General features: G+C 41.9%; 1 protein-coding gene across 4 annotated transcripts in view; it reads right to left on the bottom strand.

Annotated features, from left to right (window-relative positions):
• The window catches only part of samd11 (sterile alpha motif domain containing 11), a 50,432-nt gene extending 34,567 nt beyond the window's left edge, over nucleotides 1–15,865 (bottom strand). For 3 of the 4 annotated variants that reach the window (XM_072367975.1, XM_072367977.1, XM_072367976.1), the window contains exons 1-3: nucleotides 15,058–15,865; nucleotides 13,908–13,999; nucleotides 2,341–2,510 (exon numbers count right to left, since the gene is read on the bottom strand). In XM_072367975.1, the coding sequence (XP_072224076.1) occupies nucleotides 2,341–2,510; nucleotides 13,908–13,999; nucleotides 15,058–15,757 (962 nt within the window). In that variant the 5' untranslated portion in view covers nucleotides 15,758–15,865. Of the gene's footprint in view, nucleotides 1–2,340; nucleotides 2,511–13,907; nucleotides 14,000–14,784; nucleotides 14,858–15,057 lie in introns of those variants that run through there. The other variant, XM_072367978.1, reaches the window with a different exon arrangement.
• Nucleotides 15,866–22,611: the final 6,746 nt, after the last annotated feature.

The following is a 22,611-nucleotide window of genomic DNA, read 5'->3' as shown; positions in this document are numbered from 1 at the left end:
TCTTCAAACCGTCCTCCCATGAAATAAAACAAAAAAACCAAACAGGTTGTTTGTGCAAGCACTTTATTTAACCCACAGCTCAGTTTCATTGTGACAGTGACCTTAGTAATTATGAAAGGAGAAAAGGAGGAAGTGAGGTGAACTAATTATACTGCCACAAAGTGCACACGGCGAGGAAGTTGCGCAGGATGAATGACAAAACACCGGAGACGCCGCTGCGCATTTCCATATTTCCAAAAAAAGTCAACGTGTCTTTCAACCATGACCATCCCACATGAGGAATGCCTGAAAATCAAAAGTTCCTAAGATGATATCCATCCATCAAAACAAGTTGTACCACAGTCACCAAAGCAATACCGAACCAACCTCCACTTCCTGTATGTTTCCCAGGAATCACAAGAGGTTCTCACCTCCCTAGATGCTCTTATATAAATCTTATTGTGATAACAATTATTTGGTTGATTCTCCTGTCCGATAGTACTTTGGTTGCCTTTGCTTATTCAGCAAAATAAAAAAAACCTAGCAACAACTTTCAATTCTCTGTTTAAAAGAGGATGGATTGTCTTTTTGTCCAAACACAAACTATGAGCTATGGATATAAAATGTTTTAACACTAATTCACAATAGTCACCTGATTTAACAATACAACAATCACTCTTAATGTTACACGGAGTGCCATCAATGTCATTTGTGTCTAACCCTGCACCCTGCAACTAGAGCGGACGTTTAATGTAATGCTACCAGAAGTTTAATTGCTGCATAAAGTAATGAAATAAACACATGACAAGTTTGATGTGCCCATGTAGATTAGAGTACAGTTACAATGGGCAGGTTGCTAAAACCAAGTGGGTGTGACACTGCTGCCGTCAGCCCTGATGATGTGAGGATGAGACAGCACAGATACACTCACACATGTATACAGAGGCCCTGTATTTTTCACATCCATTGGCCAAATCCAATTTGTTAAGACCCTTCTACGACTCACTTACGAAGCTGTGGTCAATGGAAATCACATTTCCATGATTGGACATCCCATTATCCTGTTCGTCCAGACCCACATCGGGGGATAAAGCAGGGCTGAGACGGATGCCCACGACAGACCGGAGCTGCGGCTCCAGCGAGTCCGTCGCCTTTCAAAGGGTAAAAGCCTGACATATTACTCATAAGTGTTCTTTAAATTCATTATCATCTTAACACGCCAGCGGCACAAGTGTCAGGGGGAGGGGAGGCTCTCTTAAACGAGGTTAGTGGATCCATTTAAAGCTTCACAGTTGCTGTGCTGTCTGCCGTGTCACACGCAAGTCTCAAGACATGAAAAACATCCCCTCCTGTAATGAGTTTGCACAAGCTGCTTATAATGCAGCAGGGGATTTTCTGAGGTTAATCAATGGACAGATTCTGCATTATATCTGTCAATAATCTCTCTGAGTGATACAGATAAGTTTATGGACATAACAAGTAATCAGAAAATCCAAGTGATATGTCAAAAGATTATATACATATATATGTATATATATATATATACATTTACATATATGCACACATATGTGTGTGTGCATATGTATCTATTTATCTTAGTTTAAGATGTGTGGTTTTATCAGTCAGAGCTTCTTCAAAACCATGTGACAGATGAGATGACCTCACTGTAGACCTGCTTGCATGTAAAAAGATTTGAATGTGACCATGTTTTACTTAGTAATGTATTATGTTTAAATAGAAACAGTAAAACATTCTGTGAAATGTTAACACCAGCTAAAATTGTGCAATATTACAATGCAAAAACATAACAAGAATTGAGAGCAATAAATCTTTATTTGGCACTCTCTGATCAAAGCCTTTCCCATCAGAGACCAGGATGAGATGAGGCAGATAGCAGTGACGCAGTCTTTCAGTATCAAGTCAAGACAGATACACCGGGACTTATAAACTAACAAACCAATTAACACTTTGAAAGCTCAACGGTTTCTATGAGACATCCTAAAGTAAAAGTAAGATGAGTGTTTTTGAGACGTGGCCCCTGATGAAAATATTACACACGTGAGTTTTCAGTATTTTCTTAAATCTGTATTTAACTGCTATCAGACACGATCTCATGAGAAGCAAACAAACAGACAAATCACTCCTGTGATTCATTTTTAAACAAAAGGGACACCTCAGAGACTTCCATGATATTTTCTTTACATAATGATTTCGCTACACAACATCTGCATAGAAGCCAATGCACGAATCAAACGAGTGAGGAAAAAGCGTCATTTAAAAGAGCGCCACAAAAAGCAGACAAATATCAAAGAAGCTTGTACCACTTTCAAGACGGGATCATTTAAACCAGAGGTGCCTTACCTCTTTCTCATGATACTGTAATGCAACTCGTCCTCCTGCTTGATGTGGGCATGATCCCCACTGGCCCGCTCGCTGCCTTCACTGTCGTCACTGCTGAAGGCCAACTCCTTCTTGGGCACCCGGTTGGGTGGAAGGGGTATGGTGCGTTTCTCTGCCAAGCGCCCGCGGTTCTGCAAACCATGTCATACAGAACAGAAGACACTTCAGCAACAGGATTCACCAGGCGCTGAGGTGCAAGCCGTGAGTTTGCCATTCCTCAAAATAACTCTTTTTAACAAAGCTGTGACATAGTTGAGCTCATTTTTCAAATTTCCAGGCACGAATAAAGTCCCCAATGTTTCATTTTGCAATTGAAACATCTTCGGCATAGAAAGGCCAAACTGATTTGAAAATTCACAAACTGCAATTTGATTTAGAAAAGATATGCATATAACCCTGTAGTAAATTACATCTGAGCATGTTAACTATAAAGCTAAAAATAATAGTTTAAATTTTAAGTTTGTAAAGTAATGGCAATGGATAATAGTTTCTAAATCAATTCACACAAAGATATTTGCAACATAAAGGGTGATGCCAGTTAAGAGATTATGAAAAACAGGCATATTGTTTTAAAATCAATTCTGCTGTAATGAATCAACTTTCTTTCATGAGCAACCAAGAGAAGGCCAATTACTATATTTTAGTCTATAAATAAACTAATGAGGAAGATCCCTGGGTTTGTGCATTGAGTGTTTATTTTGTTCCAAAGCTGCCGGGAGTAAGCAGAGAAAAGTAGGGATTAAGACAAGAGCGTGGCCCTGGGGGAGCGAGGAAGTGAAGCTGGGCGACCTTTAATGTGACCTGAAGGGGTCACTGCAGATTACCATGGCCTATCACAGAGAAATAGGCAAAGGGGGAGAAAAGGGGAGCAGAGGAATAACCTCGCTGGGAGGGTTGGGAGAGTAAAAGAGAATGAGTCAGAAATTGGAGAAGAGCACAGGAACAATAGGCTAACATGGAGGAGAGGGAGAGCAGATGTGGGTTTGTGCAAGAGAGAGAAGATGAGAGAAAATACAGAAATAAAAGAGAATGTGGTGGGTCAAAACATGAAAGAGAGAAAACTCCACAGAAGGAAGGTCTGTCCAGTGTGGGAGAGTGGACTTGGATTTTAAACTATATTCTCTTTCACTCTGCCTGCCTACATCTCTGCTCTAACTCCCGGACGCCTTCAAGCCCTCCAGCTATCCCTTCCACCACACGCAACCCCACACTCCTTCACTCAGCCCCATCCCCTCCTTCTCATGCTCCATCCATCCCAGGAGGTGCAGTAGCTTGAGTGGCAGGCGGGGGCAGGGGGAGGGATTTGGGGGCTCCTAGCCAAGAGGCAAACAGGTGCAGCCCCTCTGGAGTCTCTCAAATGGCAGACATTAAACGAGTTGGGGGAGCAGAGAAAGATGAAAACATCCCTCAGGATGAGCAGACCACAGAGTTCTGCACATTTCACTCCTTTTCCTTTCTGTGTGTCTTGCCAGATAAGAGGTTCTTCCTCCTTTTTTTCTCTCCTGCATAGCTGTAAAGTTATACTCCAGCATCTGAGAATAGTAGATCACTTTCTGAAAGCAAGGGTCCTTCCACACAAGGTCTGGATGAAGGAATTTAGTCCTGGAGCCCAAACGCGGTGATAGAGGGGACGAACAGGAATGACACATCACGTCAGAGCAAATGAACACTCAACCGAAGCACTGTCAGATGCACACACTGTTCAATACAAAATCTCAACCTTACTGCAGTCATAACTCTCAGGGAAAACCACCATGAGCACATGTGAAGTAGCCTCAGCATTGCCACACATAAAAACACACACACACCTGTTTGTCTTCCTTAGAGTTCCCCTCCAAAGCAGGGGATTTACTTGGAGCAGGCCAGTAATGTGGAGTATACAAGAATAGCTCGTCTATGAGCAGTCGTGACTGCGCCTGTGTGTGCGCGTGTAGACAACCACCCACATGGCCATGACATACCCAGGCTGACAGCCCCCATCCCTTCCTCCCCCCTCCCGGAAAGCCCCAGTCCTTTCTTTAGTGGCACTGACGCAGAACTGGGGGTGAGCTCCCACTGCTTCCGGCAACACTTCCGCAGCACGGGGGACGGCTCTTTGAAACAAAACATGAAGCAGAACACACCCCTGGCAGCCCACGTAGGAGCGCTCAAAGGAAGGGTGCTGAGCGCCCAGGCTCATATGTGCACGCACAAACACACACGGGTGTGTGCTGAACTGAGGCAACCTTACTGTGTGTGGTCAACCTCCTTTCAGCCATGGAAAAAAGTGTCTCATAAAAGTCCCACTAAAAGCACCTCTATGAATATCGCCTCCCACGCTTTCTGTCTGACAGTCAGGCGGCCAAGAAATATATCTGGGCTTCAGATTTACACACAAAAAAGAAAGACACATGCACTCAGAGGCACAGGCACATACTGATCAGCGAATATTAACAAAACCAACAAGAGGACAAGTAAAATGATCATATCTGGACATTACTTGAACATTCAGAGGGCCTTTCTTTAAATAAATTAAAAATAAATGTCGATACATACAATATGAACTGAGACAGATATGAAAGACTCAACAAGATTTCTACAAGCTAGGGAAAACGGTATATCACAGACGTTTATCATTACAGGTCGGACCTAACAAGATACATATTCTGCATTAAACACTGACCTAAATACAAATCTTTTTGTGTGTTTATCAGAACTAGCCTATACAGCAGTGGTTTACCTCTGTAACTACCACACACAACACCAGCCACTGTTATTCATGCTGAAAAAGATGCCAAAACAAGAATTTACTTGGAGCAGGCCAGTAATGTGGAGTATACAAGAATAGCTCGTCTATGAGCAGTCGTGACTTGACTTGAAATGTTGGGTTGAACAAGCACGATGTTGTCAAAAGTCTTAAAAAATAAAATAAGACTGAAGATTTTCCTTTTTGAAAGCTTTAAGAAGTCATTCATAAAAACAAGTTGTGTCTTGAAATATCTAATCCTCTCCCACCTCCACGCTTGTTAAAAAAACAGTTTGTTATGCTGTGTTTGTACAAACTGGCCTCAACCAACACATTCTTAACTCCAACTTGTAACATACTGACACCCTTTAATGCAGCTTATTGTGAACTGCTCTAAAGCTGCCTTCTGACAGTTTTCTATCTGTCTGCAGTGGAACACATCGTTGAACCAACAGTAAATGCCAACATGAAAACATTATTCTTTAGTATCTGGATATCAAGTAACACACATCGCAAGGTCAGAGGACAGAAGGAGGGACTCATGTTTGAGTCCGTCCTTGCCATTGCGGTTTTCTACTTTCTTTTTTCTTCTTTAACTTCTTTAACTTTACTGCTGCAGAATTGAATTATTCATTTAAAGTTAGTGATTAACGTTAGGTTGTTACAGTACACAGTAAAATACATTTTAGACAGAAAACTTCAACGGCATGTTCCACGTTGCTGTGCTACCAACTCGAGGAAACCCAGCCAGTCCAAAGTTGACGCTATGGGTGTTTCCTTGGCGTTCAAAACTGATGTAGCAGGTTCCTGACCCAAGCACCAAAATAAGACGAGTTGAGCAGCCTCTCGCTTCAACTTGCAGGAAGGTGGAGTTGAATCATTCATCTCTCCCCACGTCTAAGTTGTTCATCTTGTAGCGTTAGAGGCCATGACGACTGCCCCCAACCCTGTCGCTAATCAGTCAAAGTGGATGTCAGCAGATTTGAATGATCCAACCACAGGTCGTAGCCAGACATACTTTGATGAGTTAGGAGTGAGAACAGATTGGCTCAAGTTATCCAGATGAGGAATTGACTCCTTAAAAACTGGGAAGAATATCAACAGGGCCAGTCTCCAACAGCTGACCTTGAGAGTTTAGACCTAATATCTCAAGTTTGTTGAACTTTCTCATTTAACTTAGCTAGGTTTACATTTCCACACTCTGAAGATGACTGAAGGTCAGGTGAGTTTATTATTTGTAGGTGAATTTATCATTTCTCTGTACAGTTAGTTACAAAAAAATCTAATAAAAAGAAAATGGCAATAACACGAAATGTAAAATATCCTTGCTTGTCAGAGATTCAACATCTGAGGATTATATGTCAAATCTGAGCCAGAAAAAGTAGTTTTTTTTTATAAAAAAAATTATAGTGTCCACCAGTGTCATAGAAACCCTGCTTGTTGAAACCACTTTACATTTTAAAACTTTGTTACGTTTCATCGTAAGCAAGTATAACTACAGCTGAGAAGTAATTTAATCTGAAAGTGTGACAGATTTTGTATCAATATACATACAATTTTCACTGTCAATAAAAGTTTCACTGTATGTAATGTGAGACTATGTGTGAAAAGTGGCAGTGTAACTGTCTGTGATTGCTCATCTATGATACAGGATAAAAAAGGAAAAAAGAGTGAGAATCTGACTTAAATTCACATCTTGTTTCACTTTTAACTGTCACACAGATTTCCACTGAAGAAAACTTCAATTATAATGAAGCCTTTCAAATCAAACATCCTTTGTGTTTAATTCATTATTGATTATAACGGTAAAAAAAAAGGTGTGATAATGTGAAACTGTGATATTTTCTAAGACTGATATCCCAGCCCCACTGCAAGAGCCATCACAAACCTCCTAAAACCATTTTTCCATTGCATGAAACAGCTGGACGTGACTTCATTGTCAAGCAAACAGATGAGGAGTCTCTCTTTGTTCTGTAGTGTTTTCAGATCATTGTTTCATATCGACTCAGCCTGCTTTGACCTTCTGCAGAGGTAGTAGTTAAAAAAATACCTAATACAAGGTACTACTCACACTGTAAAACCAAAATAGATTGGTCATGTCAAGCCGTGCCACGTCATGTCGAGGGCTGTAACAAATTAAAATCTCTTAAAGGCATGAAAGGCTCTGATTTCCACTTGACTTTGGGTGCTGAGATCTACATGAGTACAGTTTCTCAAAAGAATTAGCCGATTTTAATAAAAGGTAAGAAGGAAAAGCATAGTCTGGCTAAAACGTCTCCTTAGAATCTAATTTAATGGCTCAACATGGGTAATAAAGCTTTAGTTTTTCATTAAAGAATGTTCCATATATGTAGTCACACAGTACTGCAGTGATTCATCTGGTTAAGTTCTGAATGCATCAATGGATAGCCAAAGTACGATTTAAATTAGGGGCATAAAGCTTAGCCGATACAAATAATACTCTGATTTTAACATGAAAGATATGACATTGGTACGTTGACCACTAAGTGCCATAAACCAGTCTGTGGCCTGATTGTACATTTAGAATGAGGATGAATAAAGGTTTAAATGCCAATCCTGCGCAAAATCAAAGCAAGATTTCAAGATTTCAAAGTGAAAAGCAGTGAAAAAACAACTCAGAGGTACAGCACAAGTAAGCCAGTCCAACATAGAAGTTTAGATGCAAGCACAAAATGTTAGGCAATCTAATGTTTTAGACTCTTCAAAGAACTCTTGGTGGAAAAGTGAACTAATGAGTGTGGTTTTTTTTTTTTCCTTTCTCCTTGCGTTATTTCCTGAAAGGTGCAGCGCCCTGCCGCTGGCTCCAACTAGCATGAGCAAGCACACACCCACACGTACACAGCAGTAGCTGCCCGTGACATTCCTGCAGCTGCGGCGCTCTCCCTCCCTCGCACGCGCCCCCCCAGCGATCTCCCTGGGGGACGAATGCCTAATGAGTCACGCGCCTGTCTGCCGTTACCTCGCAGCATGTGTGTGTTTGTACTTGTGTGTGTGTGGAGGCTGGATGGCGGGCTGACTTGGCGCGAGCACTGGGGTGGGGGGGAGGGTTGTTGAGGAGACTACAGAGAAAGAAAGAGGGGAAAAAGTGTGAGGAGGGTGGGTGAAGTGGTCATTACAGCGATAAGAGATGTGAAACAAAGCCAAAATAATTTTTGTTTGCTGTGTGTTAATGGGCCTGAAATCCAACCCGTCCCAAAATTCCTAATTCCTACTTTCTTTAGCCTCAACCTCTATCTCTGAATCAAATGCACAAACACAACGTTGTCACAGGTGCATCTGTGAAAGGTGATTTGACCCAAATTTGTCATCTTTTGTCAAGCTGAGATCCCTCAGCATGCAAACATGACCCATTTTAACCTGGCGACTTTGAATAATCAGATTAAGTAATGGTTTGATTTGAGTGTTTACAAGCTTCACGGTAATCTGATTTTCCCAGTAACTCAATAATAAAGTTTATATGACTTGTTTGACTGTGAGGGTAATCTCTGTTGGAGACAAAAGGTTAAAGTGAAGAGACCATGCTGCTGTTTATTGTTTTTGCTCTATATTCTTCAGATCCCGTTAATGCAAACTCTACTGCTTCTGGCATTACTCGCGGCGTGAACGCTGTTTTACTGTCATCCCAAAACAATTCTGGCATTTTATTTTACTTCAACAGAAGCCACAGCAAAACGCAATTTTGTTTATAACAAAACACCAATTTGCATCCACTGTACTCCATGACCCTACTGGTGCACATTCAGAGATGGCTGAGATAGAAGTCACAAGACAAAAGCTCACTATGCTGGACCGGCCCCAGAAACACTGACAAGCCTTATATTTGCATAATAGGGTTTTTTAACAAATATTAGTGTACAGATAAAGGCGTTACAAAAATACCAGCATGAAAATATAATTTCTTAATTCAAACCCATTACTGTGTTAAAGCACACTGATTTGTATTTATACTCAAGTGCAATTTCATTTAATTCTTTATTCTTTAGAAGCACTTATGTGCAACTTGAAGCTGTGCTCTCAACTCAGTAAGTCTTAACTGTTTTCTGTTATAATGACCATGTAGAGTAATAAAGTTGAAAATTTTGTGTTTGTCCACCTGCCAGCCTGTTGCTGGATGTTCAGCCTGTTCCAAGGACGTGAAAGTAAGACAGTTACTTTTACAACATTTCCTGTCAATATTGTCATTGTTCATGGTGACAAACAGATAAAGTTCAGTTTAAATAAAGCAAAAAATGTGTCCAATTTTTACACCCCAGGGTGACTTTTGCCTTGTTGCTCTTGGTTTGCAGCAGCGCTTTTTTTCAGCAGTCCCAAATTAAGTGAACGCAAATTTATCTAGTCTGACTGGAAGACACATCAATTTCCTCATCAGGTATGACACGCTAAAATGTCAACTGTTGTAACCAAAAACAACGACAACAATTGGGATTTTGGGTGTTTCAACACGTTTGAGCTGAAACAAAGATGTATAAATATACTTTCTAAAAACTTTACAGAATTTATTTAAAGAACTGGATTCATTGTGGTTGGACAAAAAGAAACAGACAGTGTTTTCTTTTAAGGTTAGGCTTCTGGGTAGATGTTATAGTCAGAGCAGCTCCACATGGTGTGCATTGTTTCATTCGTATTGTAAAAAGAACATGTGTTGGTTCAGAAATGCAACTATAAGTTAGCCATGAGGTCATGCACCAATGAACCAACCTCATAAAGTGAAAATGGACTTGGCTTAAATAAATCTGATTCCAGATAGCAGTGTGCATGGTGTGTATACAGACTGTGGGCAACACTTGGTTGTTGAAGCCATGTGAGGGGAAGAGAAAAAAAAGTGAGAAGGCGCTGAAGGGCAGACAGGCATGCGACCAAGACCCACGTCTCACCAGCACACACACACATGCACACACACACAAACGTGCATGCTCTCCTGCACATTCGGCCCCCACGCGCTGAGCCGAGCGGGCAGTTGCAACCCAGTGGAGCGGCACAAGGGGGGCTCAAGGGGGGAGGAGGTGCACAGAGGGCGAGAGGCGGCGAGGTGGAGGGGAGGCTGCTGGCTCGGCGCTGGGAGGTCAGCGCTGGTGCAGTCAGGCGTACAAACGCGCCTCTTGCTCTCCCCTCTCCCTCTCGTTTCTTTCCTCCCTTATTCTTTCCCTCTCTGTGTGTTTGTATAGACCCACTGAGGTTGCTACAGGGAAGCTTTACAGACAGGTAACGACTGTGCCTTTTTCTCCCCTGACAAACTATGGGGAAGTGGAGGCGTGAATGAAGCTATGGAAGCTGTGAAGCTAAAATGTACTCTTGTTTTTGGTCCTCACAAGAGTTTAATTCAATCTTGACAAGTAAAGAAATCTCAATTCAAGCTCAGCAAATTAGAAGTAGGTTCATGAATGCGCCAGGACTGAGTTAAAACACATCAGCTCCAGGAGAATCCCGCACCATTTTAAAAGCAGCTTTGCTTTATTTCAAGAAATAGAGTTGTCATTAACTTCAGTGAGGAGTTTCAATTCAATTTTGGAAGGGTCCAGTAAAACCCTACCCGGAAAGGGACTTAACAGGGATTTTGATATAGAAGTGGCAAGATGTACTAAATTGGTAAAATAGCTGGCATCTGAGTAGGCCCCAAAGTTTTGCTAAAGCCTAAACAAATACTTGTGCATATAGTAGGTATGACTTTTCTATTCTTAAAAACAAATATATGTGTCTTGCTATCTGCATAGGTCTGTGCTGGCAGAGTGAACCACATGCTAGAAAATCGCATGGCAAAAAAAAAAAACCAAACATATTTCTGTGCACACACTTACACACAGATGTTTGGGGAGGAGGGTGTTCAAGAAACAACGCCACGGGCGTAGTTTCACTTAACCACATTTGGCTAATACACAGATGCTCCAACATCTTTTAGCTGTATCTCAACAGGGTTCACTCCCAGACAGACTCATACAGTATCACACAGATCAAGTGCATACACATTCACTTCTGAAAGCTTAGCGTCTTACTGAAAAGGACAACAGCAGAAGCTAATCGCTAATTTGCTCAGTTAAAAAGTTTCTTTTAAATTAACAAATCATGAATAAAGATATAGTAAAAAGAGGTACAAAAATGGGACAGTGATGTATTGCATATATCACTTGAGGCTGGCTTACTCCCTAATATGTTTTATACACAGAGGCACACACAAAGTGCACAAATGCACTTGGCATCACCACAGTTCTGCACACTTATGGGCCAGTGACCAATTCAAGTGTTACCATAGCAACACAGGAACAGCAACATGTACACAAGGCTGGGGCATCACGCAATAGATTGATAATTTTCAAACTTGAATCCATCACATACCAAGTCAGCATCTATAAATTCATTCAGTGATACATTTTAATCATAAAAAGGTATTAAGACAAACCATAAGTTCTAAACAAAAAAGAAAAAGTGTGTATTGCACCCCATGTTTGTGTGTTCGTGCAGATCTATGCGACTGCGTGTTCCACTTTGCAAGAGGAGCCCTTGATTGGAGGAGGTCTTTACGAGCCGGAGGAGGGGAGTGTAATTTCCTCCCGGCCTCCGCCAGTTCCGCTGAAATAACAGAGCAGAGGAAGCCCAGCTCTCCTGGGAGGAGACACACATGCACAAACACACCGATGCACACACACGCTGGCAAATCAGCCAGCATCGCACTTACAAACAATCACAGACAAAGACACAGTTACAAAGTAACCCAAACGTATGCACAGAGAGGCTTTGGTATTATATTCCATCTAATGACTTCAAGAAGCAATAACAGTTAAAGCTGCTATCAAAGAGGAATCATTGACGCTCCTGATTATCGTATGAAAAATGGATTTAGTCTCATAATATGGATAATCAACATTTTTAAACTCTACAACAGTTTGACTCACAATGAACAGCTTGTCCACAGGCACACGGAGCAAATTAACACTCCCTGATTTCCACACAGGCAGGTGAAACGTCTTCCCACCAGCTGCTGTACTTTATGATCGCTTGCCTCACGCCTATAAGCGAAACAAGATCACTCAAAGTTCAGCCGTCAAACTTTAGAAATAAATGTCGGCATGAGGTAATTTGTGTTAGTAGGCATGCTAGTGTGTGTGTGTGTACATGTAAGAGCTCATCAGTAAGGGAGTGCTGGCTGCCATGCCCTGAGGGAAGTCAGTGGGGAGAGAAGGAGACGCCAGTACAGGCCATACAAGTCCTGCTGCCTTCTCTCCTCCGCCTAACCCTCACAGCCTCACATGGAACTGCCAACATACTTAGCCTGTGTGTTGATGTGCGTGTGTCATAGGTATATTCACTCAGTGGGTAAGGCTTTCGGCTTCATCAACACACAAGGACAGGGAGAGCATGAGAGAAGTCTATAACAACAACAACCTTAAGGCTCTCATATCTTTGCTTGCGTCAATAAGAAAGTTTTCTCCGTCACTGCTGTAATTAAAGTGGAACCGTACAAGCCATGGCAAGCCAAAAGCCAATCAGTTTGATATCTGTAATGAGCCAAAACACAAGGAAACACGCTCAGAATCCTTCTATAAAAAATAAAACATGAGCGTTTCTGCTGGCTGTCTCCTTCCCCGACCTCCCTGGTGTAATTTGTTGTGGCTGAAACCTTTGTGTCGGGGTGCAGGTCTTCATTCTCGGCTGGGAGAAATGTCACCAGTTTACCTGTATCACTCAAACACCTCCAGCTTATCAAAACCGCCTTTGCCTTGCGTGCCTCACACACAATAATCAGCAGTAGCCACGCTCAGTAGCCCGCTAAGCCTCTTACACCCTTCCCTCAAGATTAGTGCTTGGGAGCGACGACAGATGCGCTTCGTGGTGATAAAAAAAAAAAAAGGAAAACACACACGCAAAGATACACACCCACAGCCCCCTGCACCTGTGTGAACAGATTTGGCAGCAGTGCTCTCATTCAAAGCTGACACACATATACACACACACACAAAAACACAGCGCGGTGATGCCATAATCGTGACACACCTGCAAGGCCTCAAGGCTTGGCATTGTGCCCTTGGTTCAAGCCCCGAGGAAAGAACTAGGCAAACAAGAGTTCAACTGCCAGGTGAGGAAGCTGATTCAGTGAGACAGAGGAGTCCAACCAACAATTCACCTGATGTCAGGCGGCCATAATGGGCAGTTCAAAGTCTCTAAATAAAAACGCTGTTGGTACTCTGCATGTGTAAAAGGCTGGAAGTGGATTTGATATTCATGCTGCGAAAAATTACCATCAGAGTTGACATGTGTGCCTGTGGGGTCTTCACCGTGAAGGTTACAAAGACAGTGATTCAAAACGCACTCATTCAGTCTTCTACACTCACTCAGAAGTGTATAAGGGCCAGGGCACACACAAAAGATAGCACAGCATAACACTATTATCCTCCAGTTAAGCTTAAAAATAATATTTAAAATATAGAAAGATAAGACAGGTAAGGGGGGTGTTCCAGAAATCGAAGTGCCCTGTGAATGTGATAAATATAAAACAGCTGTCTTGCTTCACAATAAATAAAAATAGGTATTTCTAGCATAGATATTTGTATTATAATCTGATTGGTTGCATTGTTCCCTGATAAGTTTTAACCCTCAACACGAATGAGGCTAGCTGATTCTAGACCACCACAGTTAACACCAATCTATTCACCTCATATACATAGTGCAAAGAAGTTCCCTTCAAGTAAGATAGAATCAATATTTTCCAAGTAGCTTCTCCTAATCACAATAAGAACACAGTTATAGCACAGCAGCAGTGACGTTGATATGACAGATGAAATATTCTTACCACTGGAGATGAAATTCTGCAACCAGGACAATCACAGATCGGCGGGTGCACCTGTAAGATTCCTTTGGACATAAGAGTCTTGAGACTTTTCCCTGGAAACAAACAAGAGACACTCTTAAGTGGACATGTACCAACCAATATTCTCCATGGCTACCCACCATGACAAAGCACCTGATAAACTGGCATTTGTCTTGACTTTTTAATTTCCTTCAAAACTCAAAATCTTTATTTTTAAAAAAAGCAATCAACAAACAGCAAAAAGCCATCAGAGAGAATGAGTCTCTGTAGACTAACTCAACTAACCTCTATAATGTTGTCAATAACTGTGCCCACTGTCCAGTATGGACAGCTGAAGAGACAGAACCCTTCTGTCATCTGCCCAGAAGAATCGGTATAATAAACTATTAGGCTATCATTTTGACCTGGGGGTAACACCCTCCCCCCACACATCTTCACTCACATCAGTTCTGCCCGAGTTGCATTGTATGCGTGAGTGTGAGGCGAGAGAGCGCGTGCACCCGGGCGTAATTATCATTAAAATGTTCAGTTCCACGAACCATGAAAACAAATAAAAAAGATGTAACGATACAAGGTTGCTGGTAAGGTTGTTTAACAGAAAATACCTACCGAAAACCTACACAAAGCGTCTAGAACACTTTTAAAATTGATATTGAGTAGTAAAAAAATTCCCTCAATAAGCACTGACAGCTATGTTAAATAGACAAAACAATAATACAGCCATCTAAAGTTTCCTTAAACCCAACATGCAACGCGTAAAAGTGTCAACAGCCATGCACGAGAGCAGCTGCTTCATCCCATTAGGTTGAAAAAATATTTCAAGTCTCTCCCGTTTAATTATCTATGTCTAACTTTTCACCTCGGTCGCGTGCAGCCAACTCCAGATGCCCCCGTTTAGTGTCTGATCGCAGCCCAAACTCTATGTCAAAGACTCGGAGGCATGTGGACGGTATGCGGCTTTACTCATCTGTCTCCTTACGCACTGCTGTAACCCTTTCACTCCAAAACTCAGTACCGAACCGCCAGGCTCAAGTTAGTACCCACCGAAAGTGGCGTTTGTTAAGCTTGTAAGTAGTATTACAAGTCTTCTCTCACATCCGTGAACCTTGAGAAAAGTGAAGGCTGTTCTTACCTTTGTGTCTAATACTCCGTTTCCAATCTTTGGCAGTCTCTCGTCCACTGACAAACTGGAACTCATTGGGGGTGAGCCACTCGCCCCTGTATTTAATTGAGGGTCCCTTACTGCCTTGACACAGTTTGTTAATATAAAGCAAAGCCTTGTTTTCCCCGCACTCCACCTCGATGCACGGCTCCCCGTTGTCGAAAAAGGGCTGAAAGTCGGGGATGGAAGAAAACCTCTCCAGCATTAAGTCGTCCGTGTGATGGTGGAGGTGCTGGTGATGCAGCGCCGAGTCGTGGAGCCCCAAGTACGCGCGGTGATGGGCAAAAATGTGGTCGTAGGGCGGCGGATGCGGGGTCACCACGGGGATGGCGGTGGCATTTAAAGGGGCCAAGTATTCGGACTGGTTGAACGCGGTCAATGCCATGTCGTCCCCATCCAGCCTCTCCTTTTTGATGGCAGGCATGTTAGTGGGAGCCGAGCGCCGGTAACAAGTGAAAAGCTGCTCGCCCGATCCAACTTGAGCGTCCTCTTCGTGTGTGAGTTGGGCTGACCCAGACTTAAAGACGCGCCGCTTGGTGTTACCCTGAGTCCCCGTGTTGCCGTGAGACAGCGGTCTGGTGAAGTTGCCGGATAGATTCCCATTCAGTAGTTTCCAGCTCGCAGCGGCAGCAGCGCTCTCCGCCAGCCTCACAGCTCCTACCTCCCACATTTAATCTCACTCGCTCTGTTAATACCTGACATGCTGCGAAGCCCTGAGCCCCTTACATTATGCTACTTACTGCGATCACTACCGGTCAAAGCAACACGTACTATCTCTTTTTTTGGCTTTGAGGAAATGTTTACTTTTTACAATCTATGTATTTTCTGATATTATTCTAAAAGAGATGAGGCAGAAATTTTAATTAGCTGTACAGTCTCAAAAAAGCAAAACAAAATGCTTCTGTCATGGGGAGTTGGAGATTAAATATTGCCAAAATATAACTTTCCCTGCCAATTGAGATCAAGAAACACTTCTGACATAACCTTATCAATCCTGATATGTTATTAATCTGAATAATTAGCCGAAAATACGAGGTGTTATATTCCAGAGTATTTTTGTAACATGAAAACCGTTTAAAGTTTGGAAAGAGTTGTTAGATTTTTTTTAAAACTCCTGCGTGTTGCTGAAGTCACGCTGAAGTTCACAGACCCAGACCAAACAAGATTTGCACTCTCCGCCGCTTCTCAACTTGGCCCATTTAAACAGCGGAGGATTGGCGAGAGCCCCGCAGAGGAGGAGGGAGGGAGGGAGGGGGGCTGCGAGGGACGGCACTTCAGTGCATAAAATGGAGGAACCATGATTTGTGTGCACGAGGAAGTAACCTGCGTCCGCCTACTCAACTGAATCTAAAACTCGTTTCAGCTCCATCTTCTTGTTAATGGTTTCTGATTATAAGATTATACTCTGCCACAAAGACCTGAAGAGTTTCCGTAAAATACAATCACAGAGATGCTATCTTAGATTATTGTAAAGGTCAGTAACACCAGCCCCAACTCAGGCCTTCACCTTTTAAGTCAACAGTTTCTACAAATGTTCAAACACTTGATCAAATACAGTAATTCCACAGCTTTAAATCAAACAGACATTCACCAGTGAACACACACAGAGAGGTGAGGCGTTGAACAGATGTCACAGCCTACCAAAGATATCCTTGAAAGGCTGCAGCCACAGGTCCACGCACTGGGTGTGTTATGTTCTCCTCCTGCATCTGAATTCAACCATCTATTTGTTAAACCTCACCTACCATGACCTCACCCTGGCCTGTGTTGCCACACAGAACTACTCAGCTGCTGCAGTGCAGTGGTGCCAGACTTAAACCATTTTCAAACATGTTCTGAAAGCTATATTTGAGCATCACAAACTGTGAATTAGCCATTGTTTTGTTCTCAAGAAAAAGAAAGAGATGGGAGTATGACACGGAGGGGGAAAAGGTTCAACGTGACTTCAAGTAAACTATGGATGCTGTGGTTATGCGTCATAATGACTTATCAAACTATTACAAAGAATTTTTTTAGCTAAGACGCTTTGGTAAGCAAAGGTTACCTTTAAAAAAAAAAAAAAACTAAACTTTTCCAAATGTATGCTCTGTGACACGTATTTTGGGTTACAAGCAGGTGTAGATACAGAACATTTGAGAAAAAACTGATCATATTAGTGCAAACATGTTGCTTTAAACTGTTGTAAAGCCTGAACCTTAAACACATTTTCTGAAAGTACTTTTTCTCCACGCTGTCTGCAGGGCATGGTCCCCTGAGCTCCTGAAGCTTGTGAGAAAACCACATCTGACCCCCATCAGTGGAGAACCACCCAGGTGGATCTACCACCAACACATGGAATAGCCATTCCAGGAGCAGAGGAGGGGTCCAAAGCACTGTGTGTCAGGAGCCTATAAATCAGGCCAAACTGCCTCTGACACACACAGGAAGGAGGTACGCCACACCGCAGGCGGAAGCTGTGCATGAGACGACCAGAGTCCACAGCTTGGCCAGAACTGATACAAGGCCCGCATCCAAGACCGAGCCAGGCAGACGAACACATAGCACGCATGAGCAGAAACACAGACCAGCAACTGCCTCACCAAAGACAGCGAAGGACTGAAGACTGACAGTTTTCCTTTTGGATCGGCTGAAGCTGTGATGATTGAAGATAATGTATGAATTAGAGGATGTGCACATTAGGAAGAGACAAGTAGATTTTCCACTCAAGGCTTAAGAATAACCAAAAACGTGAACCATTGTCACTCATCCAAAAGCTATAGCTTCTGAAGTCTACTTTCAGTAGAAAGCTGAACAATAAAGTCACTTTCCACGTGTTGTTGGGTACACTTAGTAGTGCTGACATAAATCGTGTACTGCTGACATTTACAGTGTGTTTACAAAGCTATTTCAAGGAAGTGGAACACTACATTTCAGATGAGAAGTCTCTGAATTTCTCTCTATCAAACCACATCGAAATGTCTCAGTGGAAACCTCGTTGATAAAAGCGTTGGCGCTGGATGTTGCACCATCAGGAGAGCCCTGATGAAACTAGTCATAAAGGGGACACCTATGCCAACACCCACGACGCTTCCCTGGTCGTGAGTCACTCTCGATGGCTCATCACGAAGGGGTTCCCCAAACTTGTATGGTGACGACACTCAAGCTTTCATTTCAAGCGTAGTTTGGTGTTAAATGACTGTATTTTTCCATCAGCAGTTTGTAGCTTTCTTCAAAATCCTTGTGATTTTTGGGAAACCTTGTTTAACCTCTCCACCTCTGTTAACCTTTTAATAGTTCTTACCTCTCTTTCTACAATGTGACAGAATCATCTGTAGCAAAAAAGACAAAAAAAAAAACAACCACAAAAAACCCACAGCTGCTCTTACAACCTACAAATTTACAATGAAATAGGAAACCCCAACATTAACATAACAATTTTGCAGCAAAGATGAATCATGTTACTGTGTGGCAACAGCAAACTCATATCGCGTTTGTGTTCTTGCACGCTAAAACTTTTGTCTAGTCAAAGACCGAAGTTGCATTGTGGACCAATTTAGAGCAGATACATAACCCAGCAGCCAAGTAGATGATTTCACAGACAAAAAGTGATCAAGCCTGCAAGAAAAGGTGATCATACTCATTTTTTTGAAGTCTTGATATAATTGATTTTTTGTTACCAATATCTTCTTTCAGTCAGTGATCATCCATGTTCTGTTTTCTTCTAGTCATTTTCACTGAAGTGGTAAATATTGACATGTTGGTGTCTCCTACTTTTAGAGGTTGAGTCCCATTCTGAATGCTTGTTCAGTTCTGATTAATATGAATATATATGATACAGAAACCAGGCTCTTCAACACCAAATCCTTTATATTAGTTTGAACTTTTAGTCCTTATGTTGGTCAAGTAATTCTAGGATATGCTGTGAGCTTTATAGATCACTGAAGGTATAGCATACAGATATGTTACAATATCATTGTTTTATTCTTCTTGTCAATTCATATCTTTATGACCTTTATAAGTTGACTTTTACAGTCATGTTCGTCTAAGTATATTAGAGACTTGTTGGTATTGTAATTTCTGCAGATTTTCATCTATAGACATACAAATGAATGTGATTAATTCTGGCTTTTTCAGCTATTTTGGTATTGCATTTTAATACAGTATTTTGTTGTGGTTCACGTAGACAGCAATATAGAGGATAATCCTTCAATAATACAGTACATACAATGAGCATGATTAGTTCTGAATATCTTTAGACCTAAAAAATGTCAGTTATGTGTGAAATAAACATTCAGAGGACAATATTTCCATTTAAAAAACAGGAACCTGAAGTTGTGTGGAAGATTTTTATTAATAAAAGAAAAAAAGCTGGTAGTTATTTTCTGTTGATCCACTCGTGAGAGGGATATTTAGTGGGGACAATTCGGTAACAACAGCAACAATAATATAAATAACCATTCTGACATTAGCCCCTATCCTACTATAAAAGAAATCCACAGAAAATGTGGAGCATTGTTACTTAGTTATAAAGTGAAGAAACAACTTTACTGCCTTCTTCCTCAAAGTGCAATTTTCGTCCATTGCTTCTCCTCATCGTCCATCGGGAACCCCCCTAACGCGGCCCCCGCCTCTGCGCCGTTGTTGGCAGCGGCCCCGGAGCCGCAGCGCTGCCGGCGGGGGAGAGAGGTAATAAATAACCCGGGGAGAGGAGCGGAGACCGCCGGGCGGTGCACAGTCTGACCTGACAAATACTCACTGGAAAACCATCAGAGAGACAGAGCCCACCCCTAGCGCTTGGAGCCAGCCTTTCAGACATGAGCTGCAAAATATATATGCCTGCCCCTACTGGAAAAAGGAAAGGAAGACAGACAGAAGCGTCTCCGTCTCTCCCCCCGACATCCACATCCAGACACCGCCGGAGACTGCATGCCGAGAGTAATTAACTATTTAAAGCAGAGTATGAATTTCTATTGAAAGGTTGCGCCTTGTCAAATCCCGCCATATAAATATAGGGCATCATAAACACGAGGAGCTAAGACAAAAACAGCAACTCAAGTTTTAATTGAACTCATTAAAAGACTGAAACTTATAAATTATTAGTTTAAATACGACTGTCTCTGTGAATATTAAGATTCTCAATTGAAAATGAATTCTTAAAGGGCCATCAGTTTTCAGCTAACTTACTGAAATGAATACTTAAAACACTTATTCTTGGATCCAGATTATTCTTTCCATGTTGTTTTCGAAGAGCCTTTTGTCCATGATGAAATGCCGGAGAGAATAATTGCCCTTTTCACACAGATTTTGCTTCATCCCTGGAAAGACAATGCCTCTGTTTCGACTCCACTCTTTGGTTTTCATTGGTTCTAGCTGCCCCAACAAAGGCGAGTTAGTGCTGTATCAACAGTTAAATTTACATGCACAACAATATTCCAATGCCAACCTCAATAAGATCTTTCTCTCAATAAGACACGCCATCTAAACACCTTTTTCTGATGACCTTTAACCAATAACGTTGACATTGAGAGCACGCGATTGTTGAATTAAGTTATGGAGTATCATATCATCATAGACTGCATGCATTTATTTAATATTATAGTTTAGTCAATGTGTCTTCTGTTAACTTGGCGAGGAGAAGGCCTCACCTGCAGCCAGGCATTCAGACATGTTAGCGCTACTTTTAGCGAGCATTTCAGTCGTCCATCTTTATATATAGTCTAAGGTAACATCTTGATGGCAATATGCTCCTCACGGTACTAACTTGCTACCACCCACATTGTTTATCCATGATGTAATGGACCAACCAGAGAAAACCCAATACTAATGAGCTTAAAGGGGGTAAACTGCCCCGTATCACAGTGCTGTCAGACATACTTTCTATACTATCAATCGATTCCCCTTCTGTGCTTAGATACTTGCAGTAGTCCAAATAGATGACTAGGCTGACCAATTACCAAAGTTGGACTTAACTGTGAACATAAACCTGCTGATTGTCATGCCTCTGCTTTCTGCTGGTGATACACACAGCTTTGCAAACACACATCTATCCATTGTTGCTTTATGTCGCTTGGGGGCTTTCAAAAATGTGTGGAATAACCTGAGCTGTAGTCTTCCTTGTGTTGGGCCTTGTGTTTGGACCCTGTCGCAGAAAAGATAGAAATGCTCTAAAGGAGGTGGAGCAAAAATGTTGTAATTCAGAGTGATTTGATCCCATCTGCATTATCTGGGTGTGTCAGGCTTACTGACAGGTAATGTGCTGAGAGTCCATAATACTCATTCAATCTCCCTGCTACCTGTGGTCACCTGTTTATGTTTTTACAATTAATTAATCACAATTAATAGTATGTTAATACTCTTGTTATTGGATGCTATTTCAATGCAAGAACTTCTTAAAGCACATACAGTCTGTACTGTTACAGGCTGAGTCTTTTCTTTTAAGAAGGCACCATTTTTGGTAAGTTATTTTGGAAAGCGAGGTTGGAAGGACACAGCAGAGCAGAGCCAAGTTGCAGTTGAGAAATACCTGCTGGCAGCCATTAAATGTCAAGGTGGGCCCCAGTTCTAGAGAAACTGTTATCCAAAAGTTGTGGATTGTGTTCAGAATCCCAAAAGGGCAAATATAGATCTGGTTGATGTAAAATTACAACATCATCTCTCTGCCCCTTCTTTGTCACTGTAGTACTAGTCCAAGAGACCTGCTACAAGCAAGGCTGTAGTAGAGATACTATGGAAGCCTCAGTTTCGGGCAGGATTAGAGTCCTTAACATTATGAGGTGATTAAACTTTAATCTACTGGACAGTAAGCAGTTGTTTCCCATCAAGAAGTGTTAATCATAGAGTGTAGCAGATATTATGTGTTGAGCTCTGAGTGCTTCCAAAACATGGATGACCTACAGCTCCGACGCCGTCTCTGGACACCTCCTGCGTGTTGCTCACAGAATACTTTTTTCTGAGAGATTAATTTAAAAAATGTAACCAGTTTAATGAGGATGTGATTAGATTTCTGCCACCACATGAATTAAATCAATGTAAACAGAACTTTTGTGTTCAGGACATAAAGAAATACTTTTTTTTTACCTCTAGATTTTCCACGATTAACGTCCATGTAATTTTGGATTATACACAAAATTCAGCAACTGTCAACATGCTGATGTTAAATTTTCACCACCTCAGATCTCTGACCCTTCAGACGGTACTTCATCAGTAATTGTCATTCATTAACAGCTGATATGACCACATGGTCAAGGGATTCCTGTGGGAAATTTTTGTCAAGCACTACTATACAGATTTAAAATCCCAAATGCCACTAAAATGCTTACTGTGCTAAACAGACGCATTACGTAAACCTTCTCTAGAGGGAGTATCGACTTGTCCATGCATCTGGAATGGACCATCACACAGAGGAATCATCCATCGGATGATTCACCATGCAAGATTCTTTTTGGGAAGAAATGGACGAAGTGCTCAGTGATGGTACGGGGATGTATCAGTGCTCTTGTCAATGCTCATTTACACTTCTGTGATAACAGCACTACTGCAGAAAAG

Source organism: Leuresthes tenuis, unplaced genomic scaffold, assembly GCF_036924035.1.
Source record: "Leuresthes tenuis unplaced genomic scaffold, fLeuTen1.0.hap1 SCAF_16, whole genome shotgun sequence".
Classification (NCBI taxonomy): domain Eukaryota; kingdom Metazoa; phylum Chordata; class Actinopteri; order Atheriniformes; family Atherinopsidae; genus Leuresthes; species Leuresthes tenuis.
The sequence above is the reverse complement of the archived record's forward strand: the minus strand, read 5'-3'. Positions and strand labels throughout refer to the sequence as shown.